This window comes from Zonotrichia leucophrys, chromosome 20 (assembly GCF_028769735.1).
Source record: "Zonotrichia leucophrys gambelii isolate GWCS_2022_RI chromosome 20, RI_Zleu_2.0, whole genome shotgun sequence".
NCBI classification, from domain to species: domain Eukaryota; kingdom Metazoa; phylum Chordata; class Aves; order Passeriformes; family Passerellidae; genus Zonotrichia; species Zonotrichia leucophrys.
Window position 1 is genome coordinate 8,694,201 of NC_088189.1, and position 27,884 is coordinate 8,722,084.

At 49.6% G+C, this 27,884-nt stretch overlaps 1 protein-coding gene across 1 annotated transcript; it reads left to right on the forward strand.

Annotated features, from left to right (window-relative positions):
• The first annotated feature begins 11,187 nt into the window (after positions 1-11,187).
• HNF4A (hepatocyte nuclear factor 4 alpha) lies at positions 11,188-26,437 on the forward strand. The gene is made up of 9 exons (XM_064730344.1): positions 11,188-11,414; positions 13,187-13,281; positions 15,322-15,428; positions 17,918-18,077; positions 20,983-21,066; positions 21,540-21,695; positions 22,743-22,979; positions 23,630-23,752; positions 24,402-26,437. The coding sequence occupies exons 1-9, from the start codon at positions 11,188-11,190 to the stop codon at positions 24,542-24,544; spliced, it is 1,332 nt and encodes a 443-aa protein (XP_064586414.1). The 3' UTR covers positions 24,545-26,437.
• Positions 26,438-27,884: the final 1,447 nt, after the last annotated feature.

The following is a 27,884-nucleotide window of genomic DNA, read 5'->3' on the forward strand; positions in this document are numbered from 1 at the left end:
CTTTATCAGCTGGAAATTGATTTAGGAGAGTTCATGGCTTCAGTGTCCCGTGATACGTTTACTACAAGTGGTTCATTTCCTCAAATGATGTCGTTTATGGTCATAATATATTTTAATTTCTTTATGATACAAGAGGCCAATGGCACTGGGACTTGCAGGAATGTAAAGGGATCAAACAATATCCAGTGTTGCAGACCTAGGTTGAATACTCACAGGCTGATCAGCAGTTCCCATGTTTGTTAGCTGGGAGCCAGGCAGTTGTCCCTGCAGTGTCCTGGCTGTGGGTTTCTGGAACTGTAGGGACGTGTGATCCCCTGCCCTTGCTGTGTTCCCATACCTTGCTTTCTGCTGTGTTTTTGTTTCTCTGGCAGTGGACAGGAGGGTTGTGTCACACAGGAGGGTGTGTGGGGGGCGTGCAGCTGCTGTGGACATGGAGCTCCTGAGTGTTGTCTGGCTCTCACTCACCCCTTGCTGTGCTCTGGTGATTGAGGACATTGGGGACATGACAGGTTACTCAGGCATTCCTGCAGAGAAAAAACATTTTGCACTACCTTGTTTTATTCTGTCTCCACAAACTAGAATCTCCCAAATTTTAACTCACCACCCCATTGTGTGGGGTTTTTTTTCCATTCCCAGCCTACCTTTCCCGATTCAGACCTGCCAGTTCTCCCACCTGCAGCAGGCTCCCTCCTTCCTCGTGCTTCCTCCCATCAGGCACACATGGGCCTGTCCTGAGATGTTCCCCCAAGTTCAGCTGCCCAGCTGGGGCTGATTTTGCCAGGCAGCATGGCAGGAGGGCAGCTGGAGCTGCTGGGTCCAAGGAGATGCTTTTTGCCCTTGACTTGCCCTCCTCCAGGGCCATGGGCTCAGACTGTCCCCTGACACTCTTGCCCTGCTGCAGCTCTCCCTCCACCCCTCAGCATCAGTGCAGTCTTTTGCCTTTATTTTGAGGGAGGGCTGATCCCAAGAGCCCCAGCAGCCACTGGAGGTCACTTCCAGGCCTGGCTTGCTGATGCACCTAGCTTTGCAAAAATATTTAAAAAAAAAAAGAAGGTAAAACATGATGTGTAACCACTGTTGATTTTGGCTGTTCTCTTCCTTCACCTATTGCTCCACAGCTGAAACGATTCAGGGGCTGTTTCTTGTGTGTATAATGAATGTATAAAGTCAATGAAACCTAAAAGCCCTGCAAACAGCTGGCAGGGCTGAAGGGACAGACTCACTTGCCTGCTAGACTGTGAGCTCAGTAGGGATCCTTTTCCTTGGAAGCTTCAGGATTACTTCAGGCCCAAAGGAATCACATCCACCTGCTAAACAAGCTCTCCCCAGGTCCAGAGCGGGCTGCTGAGATCCCTGCCATGCTAAATGTGTGAGCTGGCAAGGCACAGGCAGCAATAGGTGTCTGCTGCTGGCAGCAAACCCTCTCTCCAGTGCTGCTGCTTCCCTGAGGCTCCTGCTCCCCCATTTCCATTTCAGTGGGGCTTCAACCACCAGATTTCAGCCAAGCTTCTGCCAGTGCAGTCAGTGAACCTGGAACAGCACATGGCAAAGTCAGAGCTTTTCTGGACTTCCTCCCAAAGAGGCAGGAGAGTTTTCAGCAGGAAAGTGTCTGGGTCTCTGCTGGGTTGGAGTTTGGATGGAGTGCAGAGCCTGTGCTGTAGGGTTTGAAGGGGGCAAGTGGGATCAGTGGTGGGAGCTGGAGCTTGGGCCAGGTTGCAGCCTGTGTGTAATGGAAGAAGATGAATCTATTCCCCTTTCTCTCTTGGGCCCAGCTCACTGCATGATTTTGTATGGAAACAGAGCAGACAGATTTCCAGAGTCACAACTGCAAAACTGCAGGTCCCAGAGCCAGATGCTGCTTTCAGTCCAGGCAGAGTGATGGCAAATACACATCAGCAAATACCCTGGCATTTTCCAGTACAGCCACCCTTCTGGGAACAGCTCAGATTCACTGTCCTTGCATAATAACAGCTCTGAGGAGAAATAATAATTACTTCCTTAAGAGTTCAGAGCCCTTGTTAGGCAGGATAATAAACCCCTCTGCAGTCCTGGGATGAAAGGCAAGCACAGTGTTATCACCAGAGCAGTATATGCTGAAATGGTCTGTCTGTCCCCACGTTTGCAGTTCTTTCCCCACCACTTTTGCAGAGCAGCTATTTATTTTAGCTCCAATAATTGCCTCCAGGCTCAGCATCATCCCAGCTTTGTCTGAAATGCACATGTTGCTTTTGGAGAGGAGTTCAGGCAGAGTCATATACCTTCTTTAAAGTGACTCTTCCCCATGCCCAAAAGCTGCCTCAATTCTCCATATGGGGATTTTGTGGTCTGGGGACCAGGGCAGTATTGGTTGGTTTGACTACTTTTTGATAACTCTGTTCAGAAACAGCCTAAAGTTGCAGTGGAGCTGCCTCTGTCACCCTGAGCTGTGCTGGGGAGCCTGGGGTGCCAGCACATGTCACATGCTGATCAGTGACAGTGTGTCTGGGGTCTGTCCAGGGTTTGTCTGTCGTGGCCATTGCCCCCAGCTCCAAATAGCAAACCTGCCCCAACCCCAGAGACAGGCGCTTCAGCCCTGGAGAAAGCAAATCACCAAGAGTGATTGCTGTGGAACAGGATGATAAAATTGATTGCATCTTCCCCAGGCAAGGTCTGGCACATGGTGTGGTCTCCTCCTGCCTCTCATTGCTGGATCTTTCTGATCCACCTCCCTGGATGGAGCTGGTGGCTCATTTTCACCTCTACAAAGTGTTTTGCTGGGGCAGGGATGTGCAGTGTGCAGCTGGCAAGGGGCAAACAGACCCTAAACAACCTCTGCTGAATCATCTGTTTTCCTGGAGCCTTCTCACAGCTTCTGGGGACGTTCTGGGGAGGGACATGGGAGCAGACCCCCATCTGTGTGTCTGTCATATGATTGCCCAGAGCAAAGATCTGCCCCATGAGCTGGGGGCTTGTGCAGCTGCACTGACCTGCAGCCCTCCAGCCCCAAAAAATTCCTTGGAGCTGCTTATTAACACACTGACAACGCTGCTCTGGAGTCACAGCACGCCAAGGTAGAAGGCAGGAGGGTTTGACAGCATGGCCTAAATACCCCTGTTTACAAAAAGTCTGACAAAACACAAGCCCTTGGCTTTATCTTTCCCATTTGGAAATAGTCACCGAGCAAATATACTCAAGGCATGAAAGGAGGGGGGTTTATATTGACTTTAGAAAAAGCTGTTCTTTAAAAACAGGAAAAAAAAAGCTCATCCTCGAGCTGTGCAGACTAGCTGTGAGACCCAAAAGAATCAGTGTAGGGCCTTAAAGCATGCCTGCTAATCTGTAGCAATTCTGTGTGAGCAAGTCATGCAGTAAACTGCTCTCTGTTAATTTTTTAATGCAGAATAAACAGGTCAAGAAATGATTAGCATGAGAATAAGTCGAGCTTAATTGAGAGAATCAGAAAAGATGAGAGGGAAGAGGCAAATTGGAGTTATCAGTTAACCATACAGAGTGGCTCTGCCTCCACAAGCTCATGTTCCCTCTAGTTTATCATCCCCTCTGAAACTGCTTTTTTTTTCCCCTTCCCTTACTTAAATGATGAGCTAAAATTGCTGGTACAAGCACAATGGAAGCCCTTGTTCCTCCTTCTCCTTTTCTTTCTGCAATGGCTGGCCAAATGAATTGTAGGTGATAAAACTCCTACCTGGTTATTCCCGAGGTTCTTCCCAGAAAGGAAGCTGCTGGCATTAAGTGCAAAATCCGCTTTGTGCAAGTACCAGTGCTGTGCTCCAGTGCAAAATTTTCAGCGTGATCCTGGGAAATCCAAGGACTGAGCAGCCACATCCGTGGGCAAGGGGAAGAGCAGTCCTCGGGACTGCTTCAAGTGGAGTTTGGTCAGTGGTCGGAGATCTATATTCTCAGATAGGCAGGACTTTGTCCACAAACTGGAATTTGAAATTTCAAAGGGGAAAAAAAAAAAAGGCAGAAGGGACCTTTGCATGTGTGGAGATGACTACGCCGGTGACGTTCCGCTGGGACTTTTGTTCTTTGTCTTGTACCTGGGCTTCCTGCTTCCCCTCAGCTCGCTCGTGAAATGGCGGCAGGCCGGGCAGGGCCTGGCCGTGCTCAGGGCTTTGCTGCCCTGCAGAGGCTCCACACCTGAGCCCATCTCTGCTTTGTGGGCATGAGGGGGAGAAAAAAAGCACCATGTGAAATATCCCAGCTCCACAGTGACCTTGGAGCTGTGAATAACAGGGGGCAGAGCTCTGGAGTTGGGGTTGCCAGGCTGGTGATGGCGTTGCCGATGAAAGCTGAGGGGGTCCTGCTGGCTCTGGGCACTGGCTTTACTGCCAGGCACTTCTTGTGAGAGAGAAAAGCAAGGGGCAGGAGGGTCTCTGGTCATGGTCCATGCCCAGAGAGTCTGCAGGCAGCCCTAGATTGGGGTGCTGGTGCATCCACTGGCAGGGAGGGCTGTGTCCTGCAGCAGCAGGGAGAGATGAGCCAGCAGGAACTGCAGGAGCATAACACACACAGGAGCATCAAAAAGATGGGGCCAGGCTCCTCACAGGGTGCATGGCTGGAGATCAAGGGGCATTAAAACTGCAGAGAGGTTCAGCCAGTGTCTAAACATGAGGACAGTCAAGCACCAGCTGGCTGCCAAGGCTGCTCTCCTTCCTTGGAGGTGTTCGATAAAGTTGCAAGGAGCCCATGCTGCTCTCACTGGCTCTGCTTCCAGCAGGAGCCTGGGGCAGAGACTCTGAAGTCCCTTCTGACATCAATTCAAGAAGCACCAGGGAAGACCCCTTGAGAGAAGCCTTCTCACCTGCTGGACATGCAGACTTGGCAAGCACAGTAGGTGACAGCATCCTTTCCAAAAATGCCCTATTAAATACTCTGTTCCTGATCCTCACCTATTGAGAAGCACAGATCTTATCTTCAGGGAATTCCCTTTAGGTTTGCATGAATTTGCCAGACAGGTATATATAGATAAGGTAGAATTAGTGTCATGATGTGCCAGTGTGGGAGAGGATTTACTGCTCCTCAACAGATAAAATTTAAATAATCACTTGGCACAGAACAGGTCAAGCCCCAGAGCTGTCATGATCTCCTTTGCAACCATGACCTGACATAGGAAACAGTGAGTGGAGTGTACAGAAAATGGGGACAGGAGAGAGGAGCAGATCTAGGAGCTGAACTTCCCCAGAGCACCTAGTTTGGGAACAAGCTTCACCTATCAGTGGGGGTCTTCCAGCTATGAGTTGTCTCTCTGCATGGAATAAAAATAGCAAAATGTCTTCAGTAGCCAGAAGTGTTTGAAACAGCCCCACAAGCAGCTGCTGACTCGAATATCTCCCACCTAGAACAGCTACAGAGCCATGACAAGCTGCATTGGCAAGCTGTCCCAGAACTCACCACATGAGGATGACAAGGGGAGACACCAGGGGAGACATCATCTCCATCAACAGTGCCCAGGGAGCAGCCAATGCTTCCATCAGAGCCCATCTCCAGGGCAAAGGAAGTGCATGGTGTCCTTGGCTGGTCTGGCCCTCGACCTCCACACCAACATGAGGGATTTGGGAGGGGCCACTCGTGACCCACAGAGGACACAGGCAGTGAGAAAACAACAGTCAACAGAGCCCTGGGAGGAAAACACCATGTCCCATTGACAGCCCCGGCCTCATGAGCCACCTGATGCTCTCCAAACTTCCCCGCTCCTTATCTGCTGCTCTCCTGCACACGCTGCCTCTCTGATTTCTATTCCTGGCCCTCCTAATCCTTCCTACCTGGGAAGTAAATGGCCTTTGCAGCCCCCTTGCTCAGCAGGCTATTGAAGCAAAAGGTTTGTTTTGCTGAGCAGGGCAGAACAGGCCCTGCTTTTACGATATTTTACTAGACGCTGTGGCAAATCCTGCACATATTTGACCTGGTGTCTGTAGCATTTATCTAATCAAAGGGATCACCGTGGCCTGGCTGGGATTGGGACTGAGGTCCCTGGGATGAGGCTATGGAGGAGGCTATGCTTGACTCTTGCATCTCCATCCCAGTCTGCACATCATAAAACCAATTTTTGGCAAGGACTGTACCTGCCTAAAGGAAGAGCCACCAGCACATGAGCTCTGGCCTGTCCCTCAGGAGCACTGACCGAATGACTCTTTCCCCTGCAGCAAAGGATCATTTATCACCATTACCAAGTGAGAAAGCAGGGGCTCTCCCCTGTGCTCAGATTCAGAGCTGTAGCCTCAGGGTAGAAGAGCTGTTCAGAAGTGCTATGTAGGTCATGGTTTTGGGGGGCAAAGTGCTGCTTGAACAATTCCGTGTGCTCCTAAAACGTGAATAGAAAATCATCACTAGCACAACTGCCCAAAGGCATGTACTGGTGTGGAGCCAGAGACCTTGGATTCATGCTGTGGCAGTGATGGCACTGTGGCCAGGGCAGCTCGTGGTGCCAGTGGGGTTGGGGCTGCATTGGGGTGCCTGGGAAGAATAAACACAAGGCACTGGGAGCCCAGATCAGCAGCGTGTGGACTCGGCCGCCGCTGGTTGCGAAACCTCGGGACTGTTTTCAATGCAGAACAAACTGATACCAAATCATTAATTGCTGATTCTCTTGCACCACGAGCCAGTGCGATTCAGAGATTGATTAAATTCCCACTCAATGATCTCGCAATTGCACTGAAAACTCTCAGTTCTGGCTGAAGTGGAGGAGTGGTGTGGGGCACCTGGGGAGGAAAGCACAGGCAGCTCTGGCTCCACTGCCCAGCACCAGCAGGGTCAGACCCAGGTCTGGGCAAGGCACAGAACCACTGCTGGTGCTGACAGCAGGCAGTGCACCCGCAGAAGGAGAGCTCCTGCTGCTCTGTTCTAACGTGTCTCATGAAACTTTTATGACAGATGAGCCAATGCTCAAGGCTGGGGCTGTCCAGCACAGAGTGATTTCAGCTGTGGGACTGGAGCCACCCTGGCCATTCCCAGGGTGTCTGTGCCACCCCTCGGCCCCATTCACTGTTTGGGCATGGCTGCAGAATGAGATCTGTTTACAGGGCATCCAGCCTCCTGTAAAACTTGGTTTATAGGGAAGTAAAAGGAGTCATACATTTCACTTTACATAGCAACGTGTAAATTTCCAGGCAGGAGCTGACCTTCTCTGATCATGAGGGAGAGAAGAGGAGAAGGAGTGGAAGGGATGGAGGGAGCAAGAGAAGGGAAAAACAAGGGTGCAGACAATCAGTGGTGAGGAGAGGAAGGCAGTGACAGAAGTGGTGAAGAACCTTGTTCTCTTGATACGGTTTTTTCCAAATTTTCCACCCTAGGTATAATTAATGGCAACACAAGCAGCTCAGCATCAAGGTCAGTAGCCCTTGGTGAGTGCCTGCACCCAGCAGCCAGGATCAGAAACACCTTGAGATTCAATAATAAACAGTCAACAAGAATCACTGCTGCTCCACCAAAAAAAAAAAAAAAAAAAAAAAAAAAAGCTTAGCAGTATTCGGCAATGGGTGAGATGATTAAAGATTAACCCTCTGCCTCCTGCCTCCACCCCTCTGGGAGTATAGGCCTTGAGGCTCAGCAAATCCTTTCAGAGAAATATCTGAATTAAAAGACAACAGGTAGGGGACGCAGTGAAGGCAGAGGGAGGCAGGAGGGCCAATAGCCTGGGCCAAGGGAATCGGTACAATCTGGCCCGTGTTTGCCCAGGATAATGCGCCTTTCCAAAGCCCTCATAGACATGGAGATGGCAGATTACAGCGCAGCGCTAGACCCGGCGTACACCACCCTGGAGTTTGAGAACATGCAGGTGCTGGCGATGGGCAATGGTGAGTCCCCTCTGTCCTCGCCCCTCTGCTGGGTGGGATGAGCCGGGGGCTGCAGGAGGAGGAGTCCCTGGGGTGGCCACAAAAATGTTCCCGGGGAGGGAAGGGGTGTCAGATGGGGAGCTCCTGGGAGGGTTCTGTTTCTCCAGGGGAAAATAGAAGGGGAGAGCAGAGCTGTGTTTGGTACAGGTGGGATGGTGTCCAGCAGGCACACACCAGGAGCTGGCTGGAATGAGAGGTCCCCTCCAGACATTCAGCCCAGGGTGCTGGGGCTGAACATGGTGGAAGTCTCCCAGACCCCAGCCAAAATTTCTACCTGAAGTGCTGTTGATAGTTCAGACAGACAACTGACCCCGTGCCTCCAGAGCTGAGAGCAGAAAGGCATTTAGCACCTGGTAAGGGTGAAAATCACTGCCAGAAGTGATTTAGGCACTGCCGCTGCAGCTGCTGTGAGCCACAGCCCTTCCCCAGTGCAGCACTGGGGTGTGGGGTGCCATCCCCTTCCCTGGCTCAGCCTCCAGTCAGAGGGACAAGGGGACATTGAGAGGATAGATAAATGTTCCCCCATCCCTTCAGGAGGGTAGCATCACACCTAACCCTGCAAAATTCACAATGCTGGCCCACCCATTCGGGGACCAAAGAGTCTTAGTGATTAAATGCTCAGAGATAAAAAGAGATTCCTCTCAAAGTCCCCCCTAAAGTCTCTCTAAATATGAGGTTAATGACTAAATGAAGCGACATAAATTGTCCCTCTGAGCCCTTTCCTTCCATCCCAGGGCTGCTGGGCACCTCTGTCCCAGAAGGGCTGTGCTGGCTCTGTGGACTCTTCCATCACAGCCTGTGTGGGTCTTGCCTGAGTTATGGCTCTGCTCTGTCAGGGATGTAACACAGTAGTGCCAAAGTGGCTGTGCTGTGCCATAACCCCCCACCACTCTGGGTCCTGTCCCCTTCTCCACTCCTGGGGGCTGCTCCTACCCCTTCAGGTGCCTCTGGGCCACAAATTCTCCCCCTTTGGCTCTGCTGATACCCATCTGGACACTCTGGGACAAGCTCAGGCCCTGCTCCCTCCCCATGCCCCTCTCCCATCCAGCAAGCATCTGCACAAGGGGCTGTGGCCTGCCTGCCCCAGACCCAGGGCTCCATGGAGCAGAGGGACAGAATTCCCTGTGACAAGACCCAGTGTGACACTCCAGGGGTGGATGAGTCAGCTGGGGCAGGCAGCACCAACTCCTCTCCTCCTGGGCCCATCTCCAGGCCAGGGACAGCCCTTGCTTCCAGGGCTGTTTTGGCACTGCCCTGGAAGACACACCTCCTGCAGGACCTCCACCTGCAGAACCTGTGCCTCTTTTTCTGGCCAAGGACTGCTCAGAGGCCAGCCACTGCCTGCCACAGCTCTGCAGCTCAGCCCCAGGGCAAGTTTGCCTCTCACAGGCAAAATGCATCCTGTGCTCAGACAGGCTCAGGGACCTCTTGAGCAGTCCTGTCCTAACACAATGCTCAGCTGTGAGGTCTCAAAGTCAGATTTTTTCTTTCTTCCATTTACCTTAACTCCAACCATTTGACTGCAGCAGCCAAAGCCCACATTTTTTGGCGCATATTTGTCAGAATAAACTTAATTGGAAAATTATCCATTAGGCAATAATTTCATTGTTGTTGACTATTAGGCTGAGATGTTGCAATTTTCTTGATAAGAGTGCCAGTTTTTCCTGCTCTATGTTCATCTGATTACAGCCTGATAGATTGCTAAAAAGGGATTTATCTGGGCTGCCACAGATATACAAGTAATGGGATTAGAGGCAGATCAGCTCTTCCTCTCACATCTAAGTCCTATGTTTAGCTGGAACTGGGAATTTGACTTTCTTTCTGGAGTGAGCTGCATTTAGCTGAGCCCTGGGGATATGCATGGAGGAAGGCTGTTTTCAGAAGCAAGCTGCTCCCAGGGACCAGAGACAGCCAGAACAGCCTTGGGAAGGCTCAGGGCTCTGGGAGTGGAGGCAGGAGCTTTGCACTGGTGCTGCTGGAGCTGCGTGACAGGGTGTGCCAGGCAAGGACACAGAGGCAGCAAAGTGACTCACAGAGAAATACAGGAGGGACACGAGGAATTGGAAAGAGAAAGCAGCCAGGGAAATAAAAGAAATTGCCAGAGGTAGGGAGCTCAAGAACCCCTGTGCTCACTCACTGCTCATTCTGTGCCAGTTACTCCTGCTGAGGGGTGGCATGAGCAGGATGTGCAGCACCTGCTGAAACACCCCTTTCTCTGCAAAATAGAAGCTAAAAATGCAGCTCTGCCCCAGCCAGATTTGCCTTGGCCCCCCAGCAGCACAGCAGGGCTACCATGGGGAGCCCAGCTGGGACCAGCCCTTCTGCTGGGTGCCAGGTGGGAGCAGATGTGGTCCTTCCAGGGTGAGCCTTAACTCAGTCCCTACAAAAACCCAGAAATCAGGGGCCAATAGACTCAAGCATTAAAAATCCCAGCAGGTTTCTATGGCTTTGCAGATCCTGGGTATGATTTGTGACTGGCATTTCCACTGAGGGAGGGGGATGTGCCTGTGCTGACACAGAAAAACGTACATGGGAGGGGACAATTAGATCAACTGAATTAAGGGCTGATCCCTTCAGCCTTGAGGTTTGTTTGGCTTGCTGGAGGGGTTTAGTGTAGCCCTTGTATGGTTTTTAGCCTTTCAGATGTCCTTTCCTCCAGAGCCTGCTGCAATTCCCTATTCTCCAAAAAAAGCCCTGTCGGTTCCAGTCCCCCTTGGTCTGTAAGGACTGCAAGACAAATCAATTTCCACTGTGACCCTACCAGACTCTGGAAGATACCCAGCCTACAGCCTTCTCCATGCCAGAGTGACACCTTTTTTCTTTAATCAGTCCTTCCTTGCATGGGTAGCCTTTGTCCATGTGAGTTTTCCAGCTGAAGTAATTTGAGTTTGGCTATTTACCTGAAGTCTTGCTTTCCCAGAGAAGGGCTGTGCAGGCTGGAGCTCCATGCCTGGAGAAGGGAACTGCTCAGGGCTGTCTTGGGCTCTTTCAGTGCTATAACACAAACACCTCCCTAACAAATCAGCTGCTCACCCTGAGCTGTAATGCCTCAGCTTTAACTCTGCATCAGCTTTTTCTCTGGCCACACTACTGCAGCCCAAAGGGTCTGCAAATCCCCGAGGAATTTTGGTTCTGCCCTGTGACTCCTGCACATGGGCTCCCACTTTATCTGAGCATTGCTGCTGCCAGACCTTTGGGAAGAGGGGTCTCACCATGGAATACAGGAAGTTTTAGTGCACCCTAAATGCAATTAAACACTGAGAGCTTACACACTCTCTCCTTACACACCTCTCACACAGCCAGGCTGCAGCTGCCTGGTTTCTCCAAGAATCTCTGACTCTAGCTGAGTTAGCAAATGCTGGCTGTTGTCTCACTGTCTTCTTCTTGCTGTGTCCTTCCCCAAGCAGACACATCTCCATCAGAAGCAGCCAGCCTCAGCAGCTCCAGCAGCCTTGGGGTGAGCACGCTGTGTGCCATCTGCGGGGACCGCGCCACCGGCAAGCACTACGGCGCCTCCAGCTGCGATGGCTGCAAAGGCTTCTTCAGGAGGAGCGTCAGGAAGAACCACATGTACTCCTGCAGGTGAGGACACAGGGCACAGAGACCCGTGGCTCACACAGGACAGACCCTCACAGCTCAATGGCAAAGCCCTCAAAGTGCAGCAGCACTGCCCTGCATCCTCTTCCACTTTCCCTGAGCTAAGCCCACAGTTGGAAGGGGTCAGTGACTGCCCTGACTTTGGGACTGATCACTGAAGAAAGACCCTGGGAGGTCCTGTCCCATACTTTAGGGGGTAAATCCCCCTGGGGGTTTGTTAGTTCACTATAGACATCCTATCCCTAATGGTTACTGAGTAGTCTCAGCTCCTGCATGTGACTCAGTTCTAGACTGTCCTTATTGACCATCCAGGCCATGTGTGCCTGCCATCCAGCTACAACGCTGCCACTGCCTGTTACATGACACAAAACACCTGAGGAGCACCATGAGGGGCAACATTACATGCAATTTTTCTGAGGATGAGGCACTCATGTTGCTCCTGAAATTCATGCACTGCACCTCGTGCCATTGGGGGCAGCCCATGGCTCTCCTGTGCCATCAGCAGCTGTGACCTGCTCACTGCTGGCTTTGAGCAACTCACTTGTAGAAAGTCACAAAGGAAAGTGAAGAATCCTCAGTTCACAGTTTCTAAATCCCTTGGGCTTTTTGAGTCAGTTGCTCCTGATGGCCTGACAGCCACATGGAGAGCATGAAGGGCCACATGACTCTAAAACCTGAGAGACAGAAGGAAGCCCCAGGTTTATGAGTGCCTGTGAAGCACACCATCATTTGCACCCCAGGGTTATTTAAGGTGGCTGCCCAGGGAGCCCCCTCCCCACAACTCCATCAGAAAAGCCAAGGTGCCCAGTTCTTTGAAAGCTGAGGCTTTTATATGCACTACAGGAATATTTTAAGAGCTGCTTTCAGGCATCCATTTGGGCAAATCATAGCTTGGGGGTTTTAAAAAGCAGAGTAGAGGGAAGCCCTTTAAAAGCTACAGAATTCAGCATGGCTGGGAGCCCTTCTCCAGCTCTGTACTCCTTTCTCTTTACTCTGCAAACTGGATCAATCTGCTGTAAATTAGAGCAAATTTGCAAGTGAAATTCATACTGCAAGTGGCCACCAGCTCATGAGTCACACACATGGGAGATCAGTTTTCCCCACCATGCACAGGGGATTTGGTGACACAAGCCTGGAGAGAAGGAGCTGATTTCTTCCCAAGTCCTCTGTGAAGTGCAAGTGATGGCAGAGCAGTTTGCAGAGCAGCAATGCTGTCCAGAGATCAGAAACAACCTCTGAGAATCCCACATGTAGCCCTGGAGAGATGCTGGGACTTAAACTGACTTCTTAACCTCACAAATGGGCTACTACAACCTTCCACCTCTTTTAAAAATTCACAATAAAGGCATTCTTCCTTCTCTTCTACTGGGGTCTAACTCACAACAGCAGCTTCCAAGTTGGTTCCAAGTTGAGTTGACCCACCTAGATCACACTTTTAATTTCCCTGGGGTTTGTTAGTCAACTACAGAAATCCTATCCCTAATGGTTACTGAGTAGTCTCAGCTCCTGTGTCTGACTCAGTTCTAGTCTGTCCTTATTGAACATCCAGAGGCACAGGAGAAAGCTGAGATTTTGATGCCAAAAGGAAACCACAGGTTAAAGCAAAAGTGGAAAAATCAGAGATTGGAGCTCCTTTCTCAGGGTGAGCCTCTGGGAACTTTCTCTGAGCATGTCTTGGAGCTTGGGGCTCTGTCTTGTCCTAACTTCAGGCTCAGTCTGGCTGCTCCTCACACCTTCCTGCCTTCCTTCCCTCCCAGGTTTAACAGGCAGTGTGTGGTAGACAAAGACAAGAGGAACCAGTGCCGGTACTGCAGGCTGAAGAAGTGCTTCCGAGCAGGGATGAAGAAGGAAGGTGGGTGCCTCTGCCTTCCCCAGCAGCAGTCCCTCACCCCTGGGTGTGTTTGGGGAAGCCCTGCAGCCAAGGCTGCTCCCTGCCAGGTGCACACGTGCCCAGCCACCTCAGCCCTGTGTTCCCTGCGCTGTGCTCTCCTGGGCACACATCCTGACCCCCACCACAGGGGGATTTAGGGAGGGTCCTGTGTCTCACAACTGCCCATGTTTGTGCACACAAATCACACCCAGGGCTCTCCAGCTCACACTGACACACCAGCACCTGGGCTCCCACACTGCCAGTCCACTGGAGGGGTTTGGGAATGATTCTGCACATCACTGAGGAGCAGAAACTTCAAAGAAGGCCTAGGAATTTGGTAAAACTGCTCCAAGTGCTGTTATCCCAGAGTGACCACAAAAGTCACACTGACATTTTCCACCTTTTTTTCCTGATAGATATGTAGGTTCTTGGTGACCCTCTGCAGAGAGGCAGTGAGTTTAGTTTAGTTTCAGCCACAGCAGAAAGGATCCAGAGTAAAGTGGAGAATTGTTGCTATTTAAATGTATGAAAAGAGTAGAGATATCCCTACATGGCCCATACTCACCCCTCAGCTCCCCTACCTCCCTTTCTCTGCAGCCCCTACAGGTCCCCATGGCAGGATTCTCCTCTTGTTTAGCCCTGTTTTGAGAAAGGGCAGGAGAACCTGGTGGCCCTGATGGTGCTCCTGTTAGTGGAGGGACAAACTGCCAGGGCAGAGGCATCCCACAGAACTCACCCCACTCATGTCTCACTCATGGGAGGCATTCAGCCCTGTTATTCCATGCAGGGAAATTAAACCCCATGCTCCTCCCAGTTCACACTGCCTTAAGGAGGAACTTTGGAGTAAAAGGGTCGTTGAAGACAACAGGGAAGTACCAGTGTTATGTTGGTGGCTGCAGGAAGACCTCTGAGCAGGAACATTTACTCCTTGTAAAAGGAGATGAGGTATCACAAGCAACTTTTCTTAACTTTTCCTGAAGAATATAGGAATCCTCCTCTCCATGCAGCTCATCCCCTGCCCAGAGCTGTGCTGTTGTCTGTTAATATTCAATAGAAGTTACATTAGGTGCATGACCAGCTAATACTGAGCAAACATTTGGAAAACATCGTGGCATGACTGAACTCGGGGGCCTGCTACTGATAACAAGCAGCATAACCTTGAGAGCTCCTATTTACAGCCGCTGACTGCAGGGCTTTTCTCCTGGCCCAGCCTCATTATTGCTTTTTATCAGCTGGATTTATACATGGAGAACGTATCAATGCAGAGAGCCACCAGCCCAAGGCAGGGACTGTGCTGTTTCCCCTGCCATGGATCAATAGCTTATTTGAGCAGATGGCTCTGAGTGGCGTGGCCAGGGTGACTTAGAGCCAGCCCAGGCCTCGTGACAGACAGAGCAGGCAAATCCTCCCCCTCCAAGCCTTCAAGACTAGACCAAGCAGGGAGGCACACTGGGGTCAAACCTGCCCTGGGATGGTTTTATAATAAGGTATGAGAGAGCTCTTTTGCTCTGGGTGGATCAGCAGGAGTAGTTCTGCACTTCCTTCCTTATTGTAGTTGAGACAGAAGTTTTCCAACTACACCTACCCAGTGCAAGAGCTTTTCTGAATGGAGCTCACAGGAGTCATGTGGGCAAGGAAACCTTGCAGATACTCCTCCATTTCACACATCAGCTCTGGGCTGCATACATGAGCATGGCCATCGTTTCAAACCCCATATCACGAAATCAAAAAACTCAGATCCTTTGCCAGGAAATTTTCCCCACTGAACTCTACAGGTGTTTTGGGTTCTGAATCAACCCCATCCCTGGAAAGTCTAATAAAGCAAATAAGAAATCAGATCCACCAGATGCAGTCAGCTCTCACTGGCATCCACCCCAAACCAGACACAGCTGCACCTCCGCCCTGCCTGGCAGGGAAGCTGGGAAACTGCAGCTAAGGAAGGGGAACGCCAGAAGTCTGTGCTAGTTTTCAGTGTGCATTGCCATGAACCACCTGCAGCTCAGCCAAAATCCTCTCTTGCAGCTGTACAGAACGAACGGGACCGAATCAGCACCCGCAGATCAAGTTACGAGGACAGCAGCCTGCCCTCCATCAATGCCCTCCTGCATGCAGAAGCCCTGGCACAGCAGGTATCTCTTCTTCCTTCTTTATCAAATACGAAAGCATCAGGCACTACCTGGTGTGTAGAGCCAGCTGAGTATTTAATAGCCAAGTTTTCAAATTATCACCTCTTTTCTAAGTGGATTATCTGCCAACTCAACACTGATTTTTCAGAAAGCATTTGTTACCTGAAACCATCCCTTTGAATCTCCTTAGTCGAGAACTCAGTTGTAACAATATGCAGTGATTTGTTCTGCTTTAATGGGACACAGGAAGGCTGGAGAGCCTGATGGAAGAAAGTAGGGTAGAATCATTGCAATCCAAAGAGCTGTGGCTGCCTAAGCCCACGAGGGGCTGGCCTTGCATGAGCAGCCTCCCTTCCCCAGAGCTGTTAGGAACTTTGGATTCCTGCACAGTTTCACAAGCAATCAGTTTCCTGCTTGTTTTATGCAGATACCTTTTCCAGTGCTTGCCTGAAATTCCCTGTTTCCACTCACATACTGCCAAGATTCTTTTCCTAGAGTGTTCACATTGCAAAGATGACTCTGATTTAAGTGGCTGGATACTGCAAGGGGTGTACACAGCTCTGGGAGGATGCAGGACAGGATGGGCACACACAGCCTGCAGGGAGGGTTTGTCTGTAAGAACAAGTGATGAGGATGGAGCTGTGCTGGAGGCGGGAGCTGCCACTCTTCATGGAGCTTGGGAGAACAGAACTCTGTGTCCTGGGGAAAACGAGTAGGGGATTGAGTTGGCAGTCCATGCTGCTTCAAGGGTCACACTGCCCTGAAGGCTGCCCTGGGAGATGCTCCAGGACAGGACGTGCTGTGCTCTGGGCTCCACAAGAGGCTCAGGCTGTAAGGTCTATTTCCCTAAGGAGAGGATATGCCAGAATGGCCAAGGGCCAATCCTGTACACAAAAAATACATCCAATCTCATCCCACATCTCACCTTGTCATTTGCAGGCCTGAATATATTTATATACCCTATAAAAATAAGACTGATGCTGCTCCCAGAGGTGTGAGATAATGGGGTCTCCAGTCACCAAATCTACAAGAGAAGGACATCTCTGGGGCTCAGAGAGAGTCCTGCAGTGCCATCACATGAAAGCAGGGTCTGCTGATAAAAACGACAGCCATGGACAAATCCAGGGGAGCTCCTGCTCTCCCACAGAGCACAGAGAGATTCATTAAACAAGGCAGGCTCCAGCACGGTAATTGGTAACTTTTATGTGCCTTGCTAATTAGAACAAGATACTGCTGAGGAGCTGCTTTCTCCAAGATCTAGGGTCACTCACCCAGAGGTCTTTATTTATTTGCTAAGCCTTCCGGGCCCTCTGATTAGGGTAATACATGGTGAGATTTTTACAATCTTATTTATTCAATAATAGCTGGTGAGCTGGAAAGCCTCCAGGTAATGCAACCTGAAAAAAAAAAATGCAGGTGGCATTTGAATTCCATTTCCTTGGGAAGGCCAGCAGGGTCCAAGCTGAAAATGCTGGCAGGAATAGGACAGGAAGAGCTGATTTTGTACAAGAGCACAGAGGGCAGGCAGAGGGCAGTGATGGGGTTGAGTTATTTGCTTACAGAAGCATGAGGATAAAGTAGTGACTAAGGGCAAATTTTTAGATGACCTGGGTGAGCAGCTATGCATGAGAACCAGGCTGGAGGTTGGGTGCCTGGTTTGGGGGAGATGTTCTGTCCAGCTCTGTGTGACAGCACTTGCAGAGTTGTCAGGGTTGTCCTTTGCAAATGAAGTGGCAATCACAAATAATTTGCCATGTAACAAATGTCACCTGTGTTGTGGGCATGTTTGAACTTGCCCAGTTTTGCCAAAAGGACCTATAAAACAATGGGAGGTGGGAGACTGTTATCTTTAAAGTCTGTCCTTAGCTATTCAGAGTGGGTGATGCCAAATGTTAATGACCTGGTGCTAGAGAAAGCAATGTCACACCTAGAAAGCTGTGGCCTGGTGAGCTCATGATGGCTCAGGAGAGGAGCAGAGCCTGCTCTCCTCCTGTGGAAAGCAGACAGGGCAGCTCTGGCCAAGCCCTGTGTCTGGAGCAGGCTGGAAGGGGGAGCAGCTCTCTGCACTTTGGTGGGACCAAGTAGCTCGTGCAGCAGCACTGGGTGGATGTGTCCTTTCTGCTGGTGAGCCTGACTGCCACACAAGCCCCTCTGTTCCCTCCTGGATCCTGACTGAGCACATTTGCTCAGTGGGAGGAAGATCCTGGCTTTAGGAATGTTTCCTCTGTGCTTTCCAGTCTGTTCAAGGCATTGCAGTTTACCAAGATGATCCACAGCCTCTGCTCTGCAGTTTCATGTTCACAGTTCCCCAAACTGATCTGACTTTAAATGAGTCTTGTTGGGTCACCTGTTCTGGGAGCTGGATGTGTGCAACAGAAGAATGTAATTATAATTTCTGGAGTCTGCATCAGCACAACCCACGGGCTGGGGATTTTCCTCTCTGTGGTTCCTCTGGGGCACTGAGAGCTGAAGGATCTCTCCTCTCCTTCCAGATATCATCCCCTGTTCCTGTGCTCAATGGAGACATCCGAGGGAAGAAGATTGCCAATATTTCTGACGTGTGTGAGTCCATGAAGCAGCAGCTGCTGGTGCTGGTGGAGTGGGCCAAGTACATCCCCCCCTTCTGTGAGCTGCCCCTGGATGACCAGGCAAGTCCCCCCATCCACCCCACCTTGCTCTGCCCTGGTAAAGGCAGCAGGGAGCCAAAACCAGCTGAGACCTTCAGAGAAACTGCTCATTGTGCACTCTGTTATCCTGACTGCTGCAGCTGATTGGGAGCAGCATCCATACAATGCCAGCCCAGGCCAGGAATCCATACAATGCCAGCACGGGCCACTTGCATGTGCCTCTAATCAGCCCATGAGCACAGCCAGATAACACTGAGCTTGAATTAGCTCATTATCAGATGAGCATTTTGGGGTCAACCAGTCATTTATTAATTATGGTTTGCACAGCACTTTGAAAACTTGAAGTGCTTGTCAAATGCTTGGGGTAATCAGAATTAGCAGGAGAGATTTCTGGCCTAAGGTTTGCCCAAAATTTAAAATCTGCCTGTCTCTTGCTGCTTCCTGCCTAGGGGTATGTTTGTACCCATGCTCCCAGCACGGAATTTTGAAGCTGTACACTAGTTTGCTCCCAAGGCAGTGGAAAATCTTTTTTTTCCCAGGATTAAAAAGCAAGGATATATTTGCATTTAACAGAAATTACTAAAATGGCATTTGTGGGTTCCCTAATGAAGATAAGCACAGTGAGTTTGGTGTCCTCTGTAGAAATGCATTGCAGGATCTCAGGCAAAGCTCAAAGAGGTACAAGGAGAGGCCTCCTGTGGATGTCTGAATTTCAGAGGTCTCCAACAGGTGTTGAAGGACATGATGTATGCCCAGCCTTGAGCAGCACATGTGGCTGGGATAGCACTTCTGGCAGGGCCAGCACAGGTCCTGTCACAGGCAGGAAAGTATTTCCAGTCTGTCCAGTGTACACAACCAGAATGTGTTCTCTTCAGCTAGGACCAGTCTCCAGCCCTATTGACCTAGAGGTAATTTTTATATAATGAAGAAAAAGGATATCCTGTTGAGAGTGTCCAGCCGATCAAAAACCCCCTAAATCCTAAATCTGAGCTCTTTAGTAACCACACAGCAGCACCCAGAGCTCTGGGGAATTCAGTGCTCTTAAAATGGGAGCATGTTTCCTTCTTTTCTATTCTGTGCAAGTGCTAAATTGTTTAAAATTATAAGAAAGCTGTTAAACTGCTAAGGAAAATACAATTCATAATTTATTAAAACCACAATGGACTCCAATGGCAAATGCCATTTACACAGCATATACAAATAAATAGGTTGCAGCCCAGCACAGACCTGGGGCAGCTCTGCACAACCCATCACATCCTTGTGCCATTTGGAACAGAGGCCCTAAACCTGGCCAATAACTCTGCAAACTACAGCAACTTCCACATGAGCTCATTTTACAGTTGTGGGGCTGCAAAATTCCTCAAAGGAGAAAACAAAGCCTAAAGATGGCACAGTTTGAGCCCTGCCTTCCCACAAGGGAGAGGCTGCTCCATGAAACAGATCTCCTTTTGTAGAAAAGATCATACCAACCCCTCATGTTCCTTCTGCACCAGAATGTCAAAACTACCATGTTTGGTGGGGCAAAGACATTTCATCTCAAAGTTTATGTTCTGCTGTGTTGTGTTACAAATGTATATTTATGCTAGTTTACAATGGAATGATGTATCTCAGGTTCATCACTACAAGAAAAAATATCAAATGAGGTGGTTTGGCCTTCCTGAAGTAATTCACTTTAACCCTGCTCAAACAAGGAAATGCTATGGACACAAAAAAGGTGGTTACAAACTGAATCTTCTTGAATTTGCAATAGGCAGGAAATTTTTAGGTGAGAGCTTCACTCTCCCCTGGGACTGGCAGTTTTTTCCTTGTCATAGCTTTGTCAGGTAGGAAAGCTCAGTTTTGTGCAGCTCTGGTAATTCCAACAGCTCAGCTAACATATCCACCCATGTTTGGACAGGGATAGAGAGAGGCTAGATTTGGGCATCTAGATAAATATTCCCCATTATCATGTGTGCACAGTCTTTTTGCAAGGATCTCTATTTATTTTGCATAACCTTTTTTACCATCTGGGGTGAAAAAAAAAGCCAAAAACCCCTCTCCTAAACATCAGCATCTTTCCTAATCAGAGCTCTCTTCTATGGGTGATATGTTCTCCTTGCATTCCTGGTAGGGTAAGACTTGGCTTGGCTTTGACAGATGCTGAGGGTAACACACTGGAAAAGTGGACCATTCCCATCAGGACATACTTTTCAGCATTTCTCTATTAATGTTTAATGATTGTTTTCTCCAGCAGAAGGTCCTGGCTGGACATTAAGAAGTCTCTGTGTCAGGATGTCCAATTGTTAACTTCTCTTTCTGCCTAAATCTCTGAAATTTTTAACTGAAGGAGGGCAAAAGATTCAGAACATTCTCAGGAGCCACTGGAGGGTGTAAAGTGAAACACTTCAATCATTAACATCAGAGGAGAAAAACATCCCTTTGGCTTCCCTGTCCCAGTTCCTGTGGCTGTGCAGGGGATGAGTGGCCAGGGGGTGACCCCACTGGCCAGCTGGACATGGGTGCCCATGGGTGTGATTGCAGTGGGAGGTGGGCACAGCCCAGAGGGACAGCAAGGTCCAGCAGCAGGGGTTGCACTTCTCCTCACTTCCCAGGATGGAGTGTGGTCTCTGGCTCTGCAGGAGCTGTCTGCAAACAGCCCACACTGGTGGGAGCTCCTGGGACAGTCTAGCATGCTCCTGCTCATGGCCTGTGTCCTAAATATGGGATATTTCAGGTGCTGTCTCCTACCTGCTGGTTCTGCTGGATTTATAACTGGTTTAGCACAGAGCATTATTTGATCTCTTTCTCTGCCTGTAACAGAAGAGTGGCCCTCACTCCCATCCTCGAGTGCAGTACAGGAATGCTGAGCTTTCCCTCTTGCTGACATGAAATCACAGCTTTGTCTCAGTCTCTGCATCACCCAAATAACTTTTCCCTGCCCTTGCAGGTAGCACTGCTACGTGCCCACGCAGGGGAGCATCTGTTACTGGGAGTTGCCAAGAGGTCCATGGTGTTCAAGGATGTCTTGCTGCTAGGTAAAAAATTCACTTCTGCTCCCAGCCCATCTGCTTCTGTGACACTTCCCCGCTGGGGTGAAGGAGAGGGTGGTTCAGTGTTTGTGGACATCATTTTTGCAGGGTGGTGGCTTGAGTTGTTCTGTAGTTTAGCAAGCCCAGTACAACTTTTGGGTGAGCTAGGCCTGGCTGACATTGACATCAAGGCCATGAGGTGTGACAAAAGTGGGGACTGTTGGGGGCTGTGGTGGGATTCAGAAAAAAGCTCTCCTTGATCAGCTTTTTCTCACTTGAGTGGCTCCTGTGTAATGAGAAGCTGCTCTAGTAAAACAGATCAAAGTTTCTGGTGCTCTGAGACAGAGTAGGGCCTGAAGGAGGAACTTCTTAATTCTTCCACCCCCAAAATTATCTCAGCATTATCTACCTGCATTTTGAACTCCCTGTCACCCCAGCTAAGTTTGAGCAATGATAAGGTGATGGTGTCTGTGCTGCAGGCAATGATCACATCATCCCACGGAACTGCCCCGAGCTGGTGGAGGTGAACCGTGTGGCCATCCGCATCCTGGACGAGCTGGTGCTGCCCTTCCAGGAGCTGCAGATAGATGACAATGAATATGCCTGCCTGAAAGCCATCATCTTCTTTGACCCAGGTATGCCCCAGCTTGGGGAGGGTTTCCATCAGAGGGGTCTAGTCTGGATTATGCTGACAAACACCAGTCCTGAGTGGTGGAAAAGCTGCCTGGTCTCCTCTCTGGGCCAAACTGTTCTTAGAGAGGGAGGACAGAAGTAAGTCTTGAGAAAAATTGTCCAGTGCTGTTAGAGTAGCTTTTTTGAGCTAGATCTTATAAGCTTTTGGAGGGCTATAACACACTTACGATAGCTCAGCTACTTTTGGAAGCATAAAAATCAGCAAGATGGCTTCTGTTGCAGTGTTAAAAACAAAAAGGTTTAATAAATGACAAAATAACAGAGAAAAACTGAGTCAAGTGTAGGAAGTCCTTGCTCTTAGTATAACACAAAAGCGATTAGTTTCTTTGTTCACTTCCTTTTCTAGTAAATTGCCTAAGCTTCTGTCCAATTAGCTATCCTAAGTTTGAGGTGAAGTCTTCTAAGCCTATGAAGTAGCTTTTCCACCTAATTAAAGAGAGCAACTTCTAAGCTTCTTTCCTTTTTAAGAAGACAAAAAATAGTTTTGTCACTCCGTCAACAAAGAACACACTCCTATAGGTAGCTATGATATTTTATGAAAAATCCCTTTGCTAGGATTTTTCTCTTGAGAAGCTGAGAGGCCTCAGGAACAAAATGTAAACAATAATTATCTGCTGCTGTGGAATGCAACAGGTGCATCTTTGATTAGTCTCATGTGGTTGTTTCTAACTAATGGCCAATCACAGTCAGCTGTCTCGGACCGTCTAGTCAGTCACAAGATTTTATTATCATTCCATTCTATTGCTTGCTAGGCTTCTGATGAAATCCTTTCTTCTATCCGTTTGGTATAGTTTTAATATATATCATAAAATAATAAATTAGCCTTCTGAAACATAGAGTCAACATTCTCAGGTGGGGATTGCCTGCAAACTTCCATATCCTGTCCATCCTAGCAGACAATGGGCAATCAGAGGCAGCTCCCCTCAGGCTGTGCCCAGCTGTCCCTGACAGGCAGCAGCCTGGAGAATTGGCTGTGTGGGTTCTTGCAGATGCCAAGGGGCTGAGTGACCCGTCCAAGATCAAGAGGATGCGGTACCAGGTGCAGGTGAGCCTGGAGGATTACATCAATGACCGGCAGTACGACTCGCGGGGCCGCTTCGGGGAGCTGCTGCTGCTGCTGCCCGTGCTGCAGAGCATCACCTGGCAGATGATCGAGCAGATCCAGTTTGTCAAGCTCTTTGGCATGGCTAAGATTGACAACCTGCTGCAGGAGATGCTGCTGGGAGGTGAGTGCTTGAGGGTCTGACAAGAGGTCTCTCGGCATTCCCTGATTGTTGTCCCCTTGAGACCCTCCTTGGTCACTGCTGGTTATCTAGCAAAGTTAGAGACAGCCAGTCTGCAGGACTTACACAAAATCATCTCCCCTGCCCTTGACAGGGGTAACCAAGGGTCCTCTACTTCTTCTCACCTAAAGAGAGCACCAGCCATTCCTCTGCTTACAGAGAGGCACCCCCAGCCCTCTGCACAAAGACAAACTTTGCTGTGCACCCCCAGACTCCTACCTGGCAGCCATTTCACCAATCCTCCTCTTTCAGAAGGGACTCATCAAAACAAAAAGGTCTGAAAGCTCAGGCTGAAGGAACATACTAGATTTTCTAGTGGGAGCATCCAATGGGACAAAACAAAATGAAAAGTTCCCACTGTGCTATTCTGCATGTGGAAGTGTGACTAAAGAATATAAGCCTGTATGAGAGGACATGCAGGCAGCAGGCAGGAGTCAGTTCAAGTCATGCATGGAGGAAAAAGGGAAGGGTGTTCTTCAGTCACCTGTGCACAAATGTGCACAAAGCCTTGGACATTTGGGTGCAGTGGTTGGGCCCATCTGAACTGTCTCCTTCTGCCATTGTAGCAATTAATGTCTCCTGCATGTTCTTAGGTTCATCAAGCGAGACGCCACACACCCACCACCACCTGCACCCTCACCTGATCCAGGAGAACCTGGGAACAAACGTCATTGTGGCCAACACAATGCCTCCTCAGATGCACAACGGGCAGATGTGTGAGTATATCCAGAGACAGAGAGCTCCTGGGAGAAACCAGGAGCTTTCCAGTGTGCCTGTGGAGGTAGTTTCTACCTTGCATGGAAATCTGCAAGAAAGACAAAGTCTCTGGTAATGAGTGTGTGAGAAATTCCTATGCAGAAAGGAGGGAAAGACAAACAGAGAGGTGGGTTAGATTAGATTAGGCCAGACTAACTGATTCAACATGATACTCCTTGGCAGACTGCAATTTTACATAGCCCTTAAGGGATGAATGATCCTATCCAGAGCTTAGTGAAATCAGTGGAAAGGCTCCCCTTCCCTTGAGTGGTTCAGACACACCTCAGTTTGTCCTCTGCAAAAACACAGGAGGATCTGGGCCACCACATGGGGCCACCACTGGGGACCCTGTGCTGAGATAAGCTTGGTTGACCAAAAATGTGGTTAGTAGAGGTCAAAATGTCAGCAAAATGCCCTTATTTGATGTTGGTTATTGTGGTTCTCCTGGGGCATCAAACCATGCCTGTGTGTCTGGGCTGCCCTACAGCAAACACACAAGCCCATAAGAGCCTCTGCTGTGCTGACACCTGAACCCTGCACGACTGAGGACAGATCCCAGTGCTGTCAGATTTTTGAGGCCCTCTTTTAATTCACTTTCTCTCTCTTCAGCTACTCCAGAAACTCCACAGCCCTCTCCACCCGCGGGCTCAGGATCAGAGCAGTACAAGCTGCTGCCTGGAGCCATTGCAACCGTGGCCAAGCAGCCCACGTCCATCCCACAGCCTGCCATCACAAAACAGGAGGTCATCTAGCAAACCCCACCCAGCCAGCCTCCTTCAGAGCACCGTGTGGGAGAAAAGCCCAAACTGACTCTGCCACTGTGAAAAGAGAAGCCACCCAGAGGGCCCTGGGCACGGACACACGGACTTGCTTTTTGGACTGACCACCACCAGAAGGTGTCTTCCTGCAGCTACGGACAGCACGTGCCATGGGCAGCCCCAGAGTCCCAGAACTAAGGCTGAAGCCTTGCCAAAACCCTCAGTCCTTGTAAGGAGGGCCAGATTCCTGCCTCCTTCTGCGGAGAGGTGGCAGTGACTGCCTGGGGACAGGCTGCTGCCCCACTGCCACCTCAGCACTGGTTCAGCCACAGCAGACCCTATGAACGAGAATTCCCTGTGCCGTGGGAGTGGAGGACTTCCCTCCCACAGCCATGCCAGCCCCCTGACAGTCCCCAGCCCAGCCAGACTTGGTGGAGGTGGAAGCTCCCCCCGGAGCAGCACAGCAGGTGAAGCACATGGGGTTTGCCCAGGCAGCACTGCCAGAACTGCTCCTCAGCCTTGGCTAGTCCCAGGTCTTTGCATGGTGTCACCCACCAGCACACTAAGCCCCCCAGCCAGACCTAACAAATCTTTTCAGCTGATGCTGGGGCAAAGTCTGGCCCACCAAGATACTCCACTATTTGGATCCCTCTGCCTCTTGAGGGGTTTCGATATTTCTGTGCCATGCCTGCCCTCATTGTGCCCTGACCACAATGCTCAGAGAGGCAACCACTTCCAAGCCCTTCCCTTGCAGCACTCACTGCCTCCTGGCAATCAGAGGGACCATGGGATTCCAGAGATTTCAGCTAATGGGGTGGGTTCACCCCTTTACAGGCTGGCATCACTGCCCAAATATCACTGCCCCAACTACTGCTTGTAGTATGGATGCCTGTTTGGCATGCCTGTTTGGAAGGAAGTAGGGGACAGATGTAGGAAGGGAAAAGACCTATGGGGTGAGAAGAGCTTAAGCCTCACAGGTTGGACCAAGTTGTTGGGCTTTCTGAGTGCTGGGAGCATTGTGACCCAGGATCTCAGTACAGACCCAACTTAATGCTAAGATATGCCACACAATCCACTTCTCTAGTGCAGTGCCACTCCTTCAGCTTAGAGAGAGTGGCTGATAACAGATTTATAGTTCTTCATAACATGATAAGAATTCGTTATGACTCCTTCAGACCTCAGAGTGTTTGAGAGCACCAACCTCAAAAATACAATTCTTGGGGTCCTGCAGAGTAAAGCCACAGAGGTCAAGCAATAACCCAAGCCCCTTGGGTCTGCCCCAGCCTTGGGTGTGCCCACCCTGCTCTGCTCCCTCCTGCCCCTGCTCCTCTGTGCCTGCCTGTGCCAAAACCCTGCGGATCTGACCTTTGGTTTACAGCTGAAAGCAGGAAAGGAGCCCTCCTGCTGCAGGTGCCAGCAGGGCTGGAGCTCCCAGAGCCCTGCACCACGGCAGGTCTGAGTCCCTGCTGGCCTCTCAGGAGGATGAGGATGGTGGCCCTATGGCTGCCAAGAGGTCTCTGGTGGGGACAAATCTGAGCCAGCTCAGCCAGAGGAGCTGCAGGTCTGTCCCCTGATTTCCAATGCAAAATGAAACCCCTCGTGCTGGCAGTGTCAGAGGTGCTGTATGGTCCCAGTGCTGGTGGCATCGTACCAAGTAATTTATTGCAATGATGAATCCAATCATTTTCTGTAAATTATTTTGTAAATCACATTGATTATTTATAATTGGGAGATTAAATGCAAAAAAACCCCCAACCCTGTAATAACCAGGCTGTCTTTTCCAACTGCAGCAACCTTTTTTCCTGTACGTAGACATACTTTGTGGGGAATCCTTTTTAGTCCATTTGCACCAAGTATTCCTCGATATTGTACATTAATTTTTGCTGGTTTCTGCCTTCCAATGGAAACAGAAGAATATTTCTTCACAAGAGTTTGTATTCATAAAAAAAAGGAAAAAAAGAGAAAAATAAATGCAAAAATATTTTCTAACTTTTCCCAGACAGATGGATTTCTTTCTTCTGGGAGGATTTATTTTAAATCAAGGGGCTAACCTCCCTGTTGGTCTGAGCACAAAGCATATGTGTATGGAGAAAAAAGCCCAAACAAGTGTTTGATGCTGTTGCCAGCTGTCACTATTTCCTGGCAAGCCCAATGTGTCTGTCCTGAAGCCACGTGTGCTGGAATCATAAGATTGAATGGCAATCCCAATTTTCATTAAAAGAAAAACAAACATGGAGAATAAATATTTGCTTTCATGATTCCAGGGAGCTTAAAGGCTTGGAGTAACCACATTCTGAAAGCCAAGCAAAGGAGGCTAGAATATATTATTCACATTTCAAACATGTTCATTTTATGTCCCTCTTGTGTTTCAAAGGTAATTTCTGACCACTTTGGGGTGGGTGATTGTTCTTTGTTTCAAACACAGCCACCCTACTGCTGGCAGCAGGTGGGAGCCAGACTGAGCCTATGGGGCACAGTAAGATGATCAAGTGAAAATCAACTTATCACTGGCTGTAAAGATGAAGAAATACACTGGCAATTAGAGAAGGCTCTTAATGACCTGCTTTCCTGACCACGGGAGGCTGTGCTCAGCTGTAGCATTCCCAGGAAGAGAACGGGAAGAGAGGAGAGGGGTGTAGATGGCTGTAAAGATTAGGTCTCTGGGAAGGAACAACATCCAGCATTTCCAGCTCTGTCTGCAGGAGCTGGCCCTCATTTACCCCATCTCCTGCCCCTGATGAGAGTCGAGGTGGGCAGTCTCATCCTAGGTACGAGGGATGAGAAGCAGCCCAGTTTTCCATCCCATTAGCACAACCATGGTGTCCCAGTGACAGTCATGCTGGTGAAAAATCAGCAAGGATGAGATCCAGACTGTGTTTGAGGGCTGTGTGGAGACAGCATTTAGAGCCTGTCTCCTGTCTCTCCACTCTGAGTCAAGGACAGATCTCAAATAACCTGCCCTCACTACCTGTGTGCCTGTGATGACCCAGAGCCCCAGCACCACTGCTGAATGCCTGCACAAAGGAACTAAAGGACGTGTTATCCCAGCACACACAGGACTGAGTGGTTAGTCCAGTCAAGGGAAAGAAAAGGACTTCATTAATTTTAAAATAAAAAAACCCTGGGACTCCTCTGCTGTGATTCATGGTTGGTTTTACTGGGGTAAATGCCCTAAAAACTCCATATATGTAATATCGAATCTTCGAAGCAATAAACTCCCCTGGGCTCCTTCCCATGAATTGCTCTATCAAGGTTGCCCTTTACCTGGTTAATCTTAAATCAGTGCACTTCCTACAGGAGATTTCTTATTGCTGGATTCAGCTCACTTGGGAAA

What these genes read in the sequence shown, in the direction of transcription:
- HNF4A (XM_064730344.1), top strand. Translation starts at nt 11,188, where the DNA reads ATGCTGGCTGTTGTCTCACTGTCTTCTTCTTGCTGTGTCCTTCCCCAA. An exon ending in AGCAGGGATGAAGAAGGAAG is followed by an intron (nt 13,282 to 15,321) that starts GTGGGTGCCTCT and finishes CCTCTCTTGCAG; the next exon opens with CTGTACAGAACGAACGGGAC. An exon ending in GCCCCTGGATGACCAGGCAA is followed by an intron (nt 18,078 to 20,982) that starts GTCCCCCCATCC and finishes CCTTGCAGGTAG; the next exon opens with CACTGCTACGTGCCCACGCA.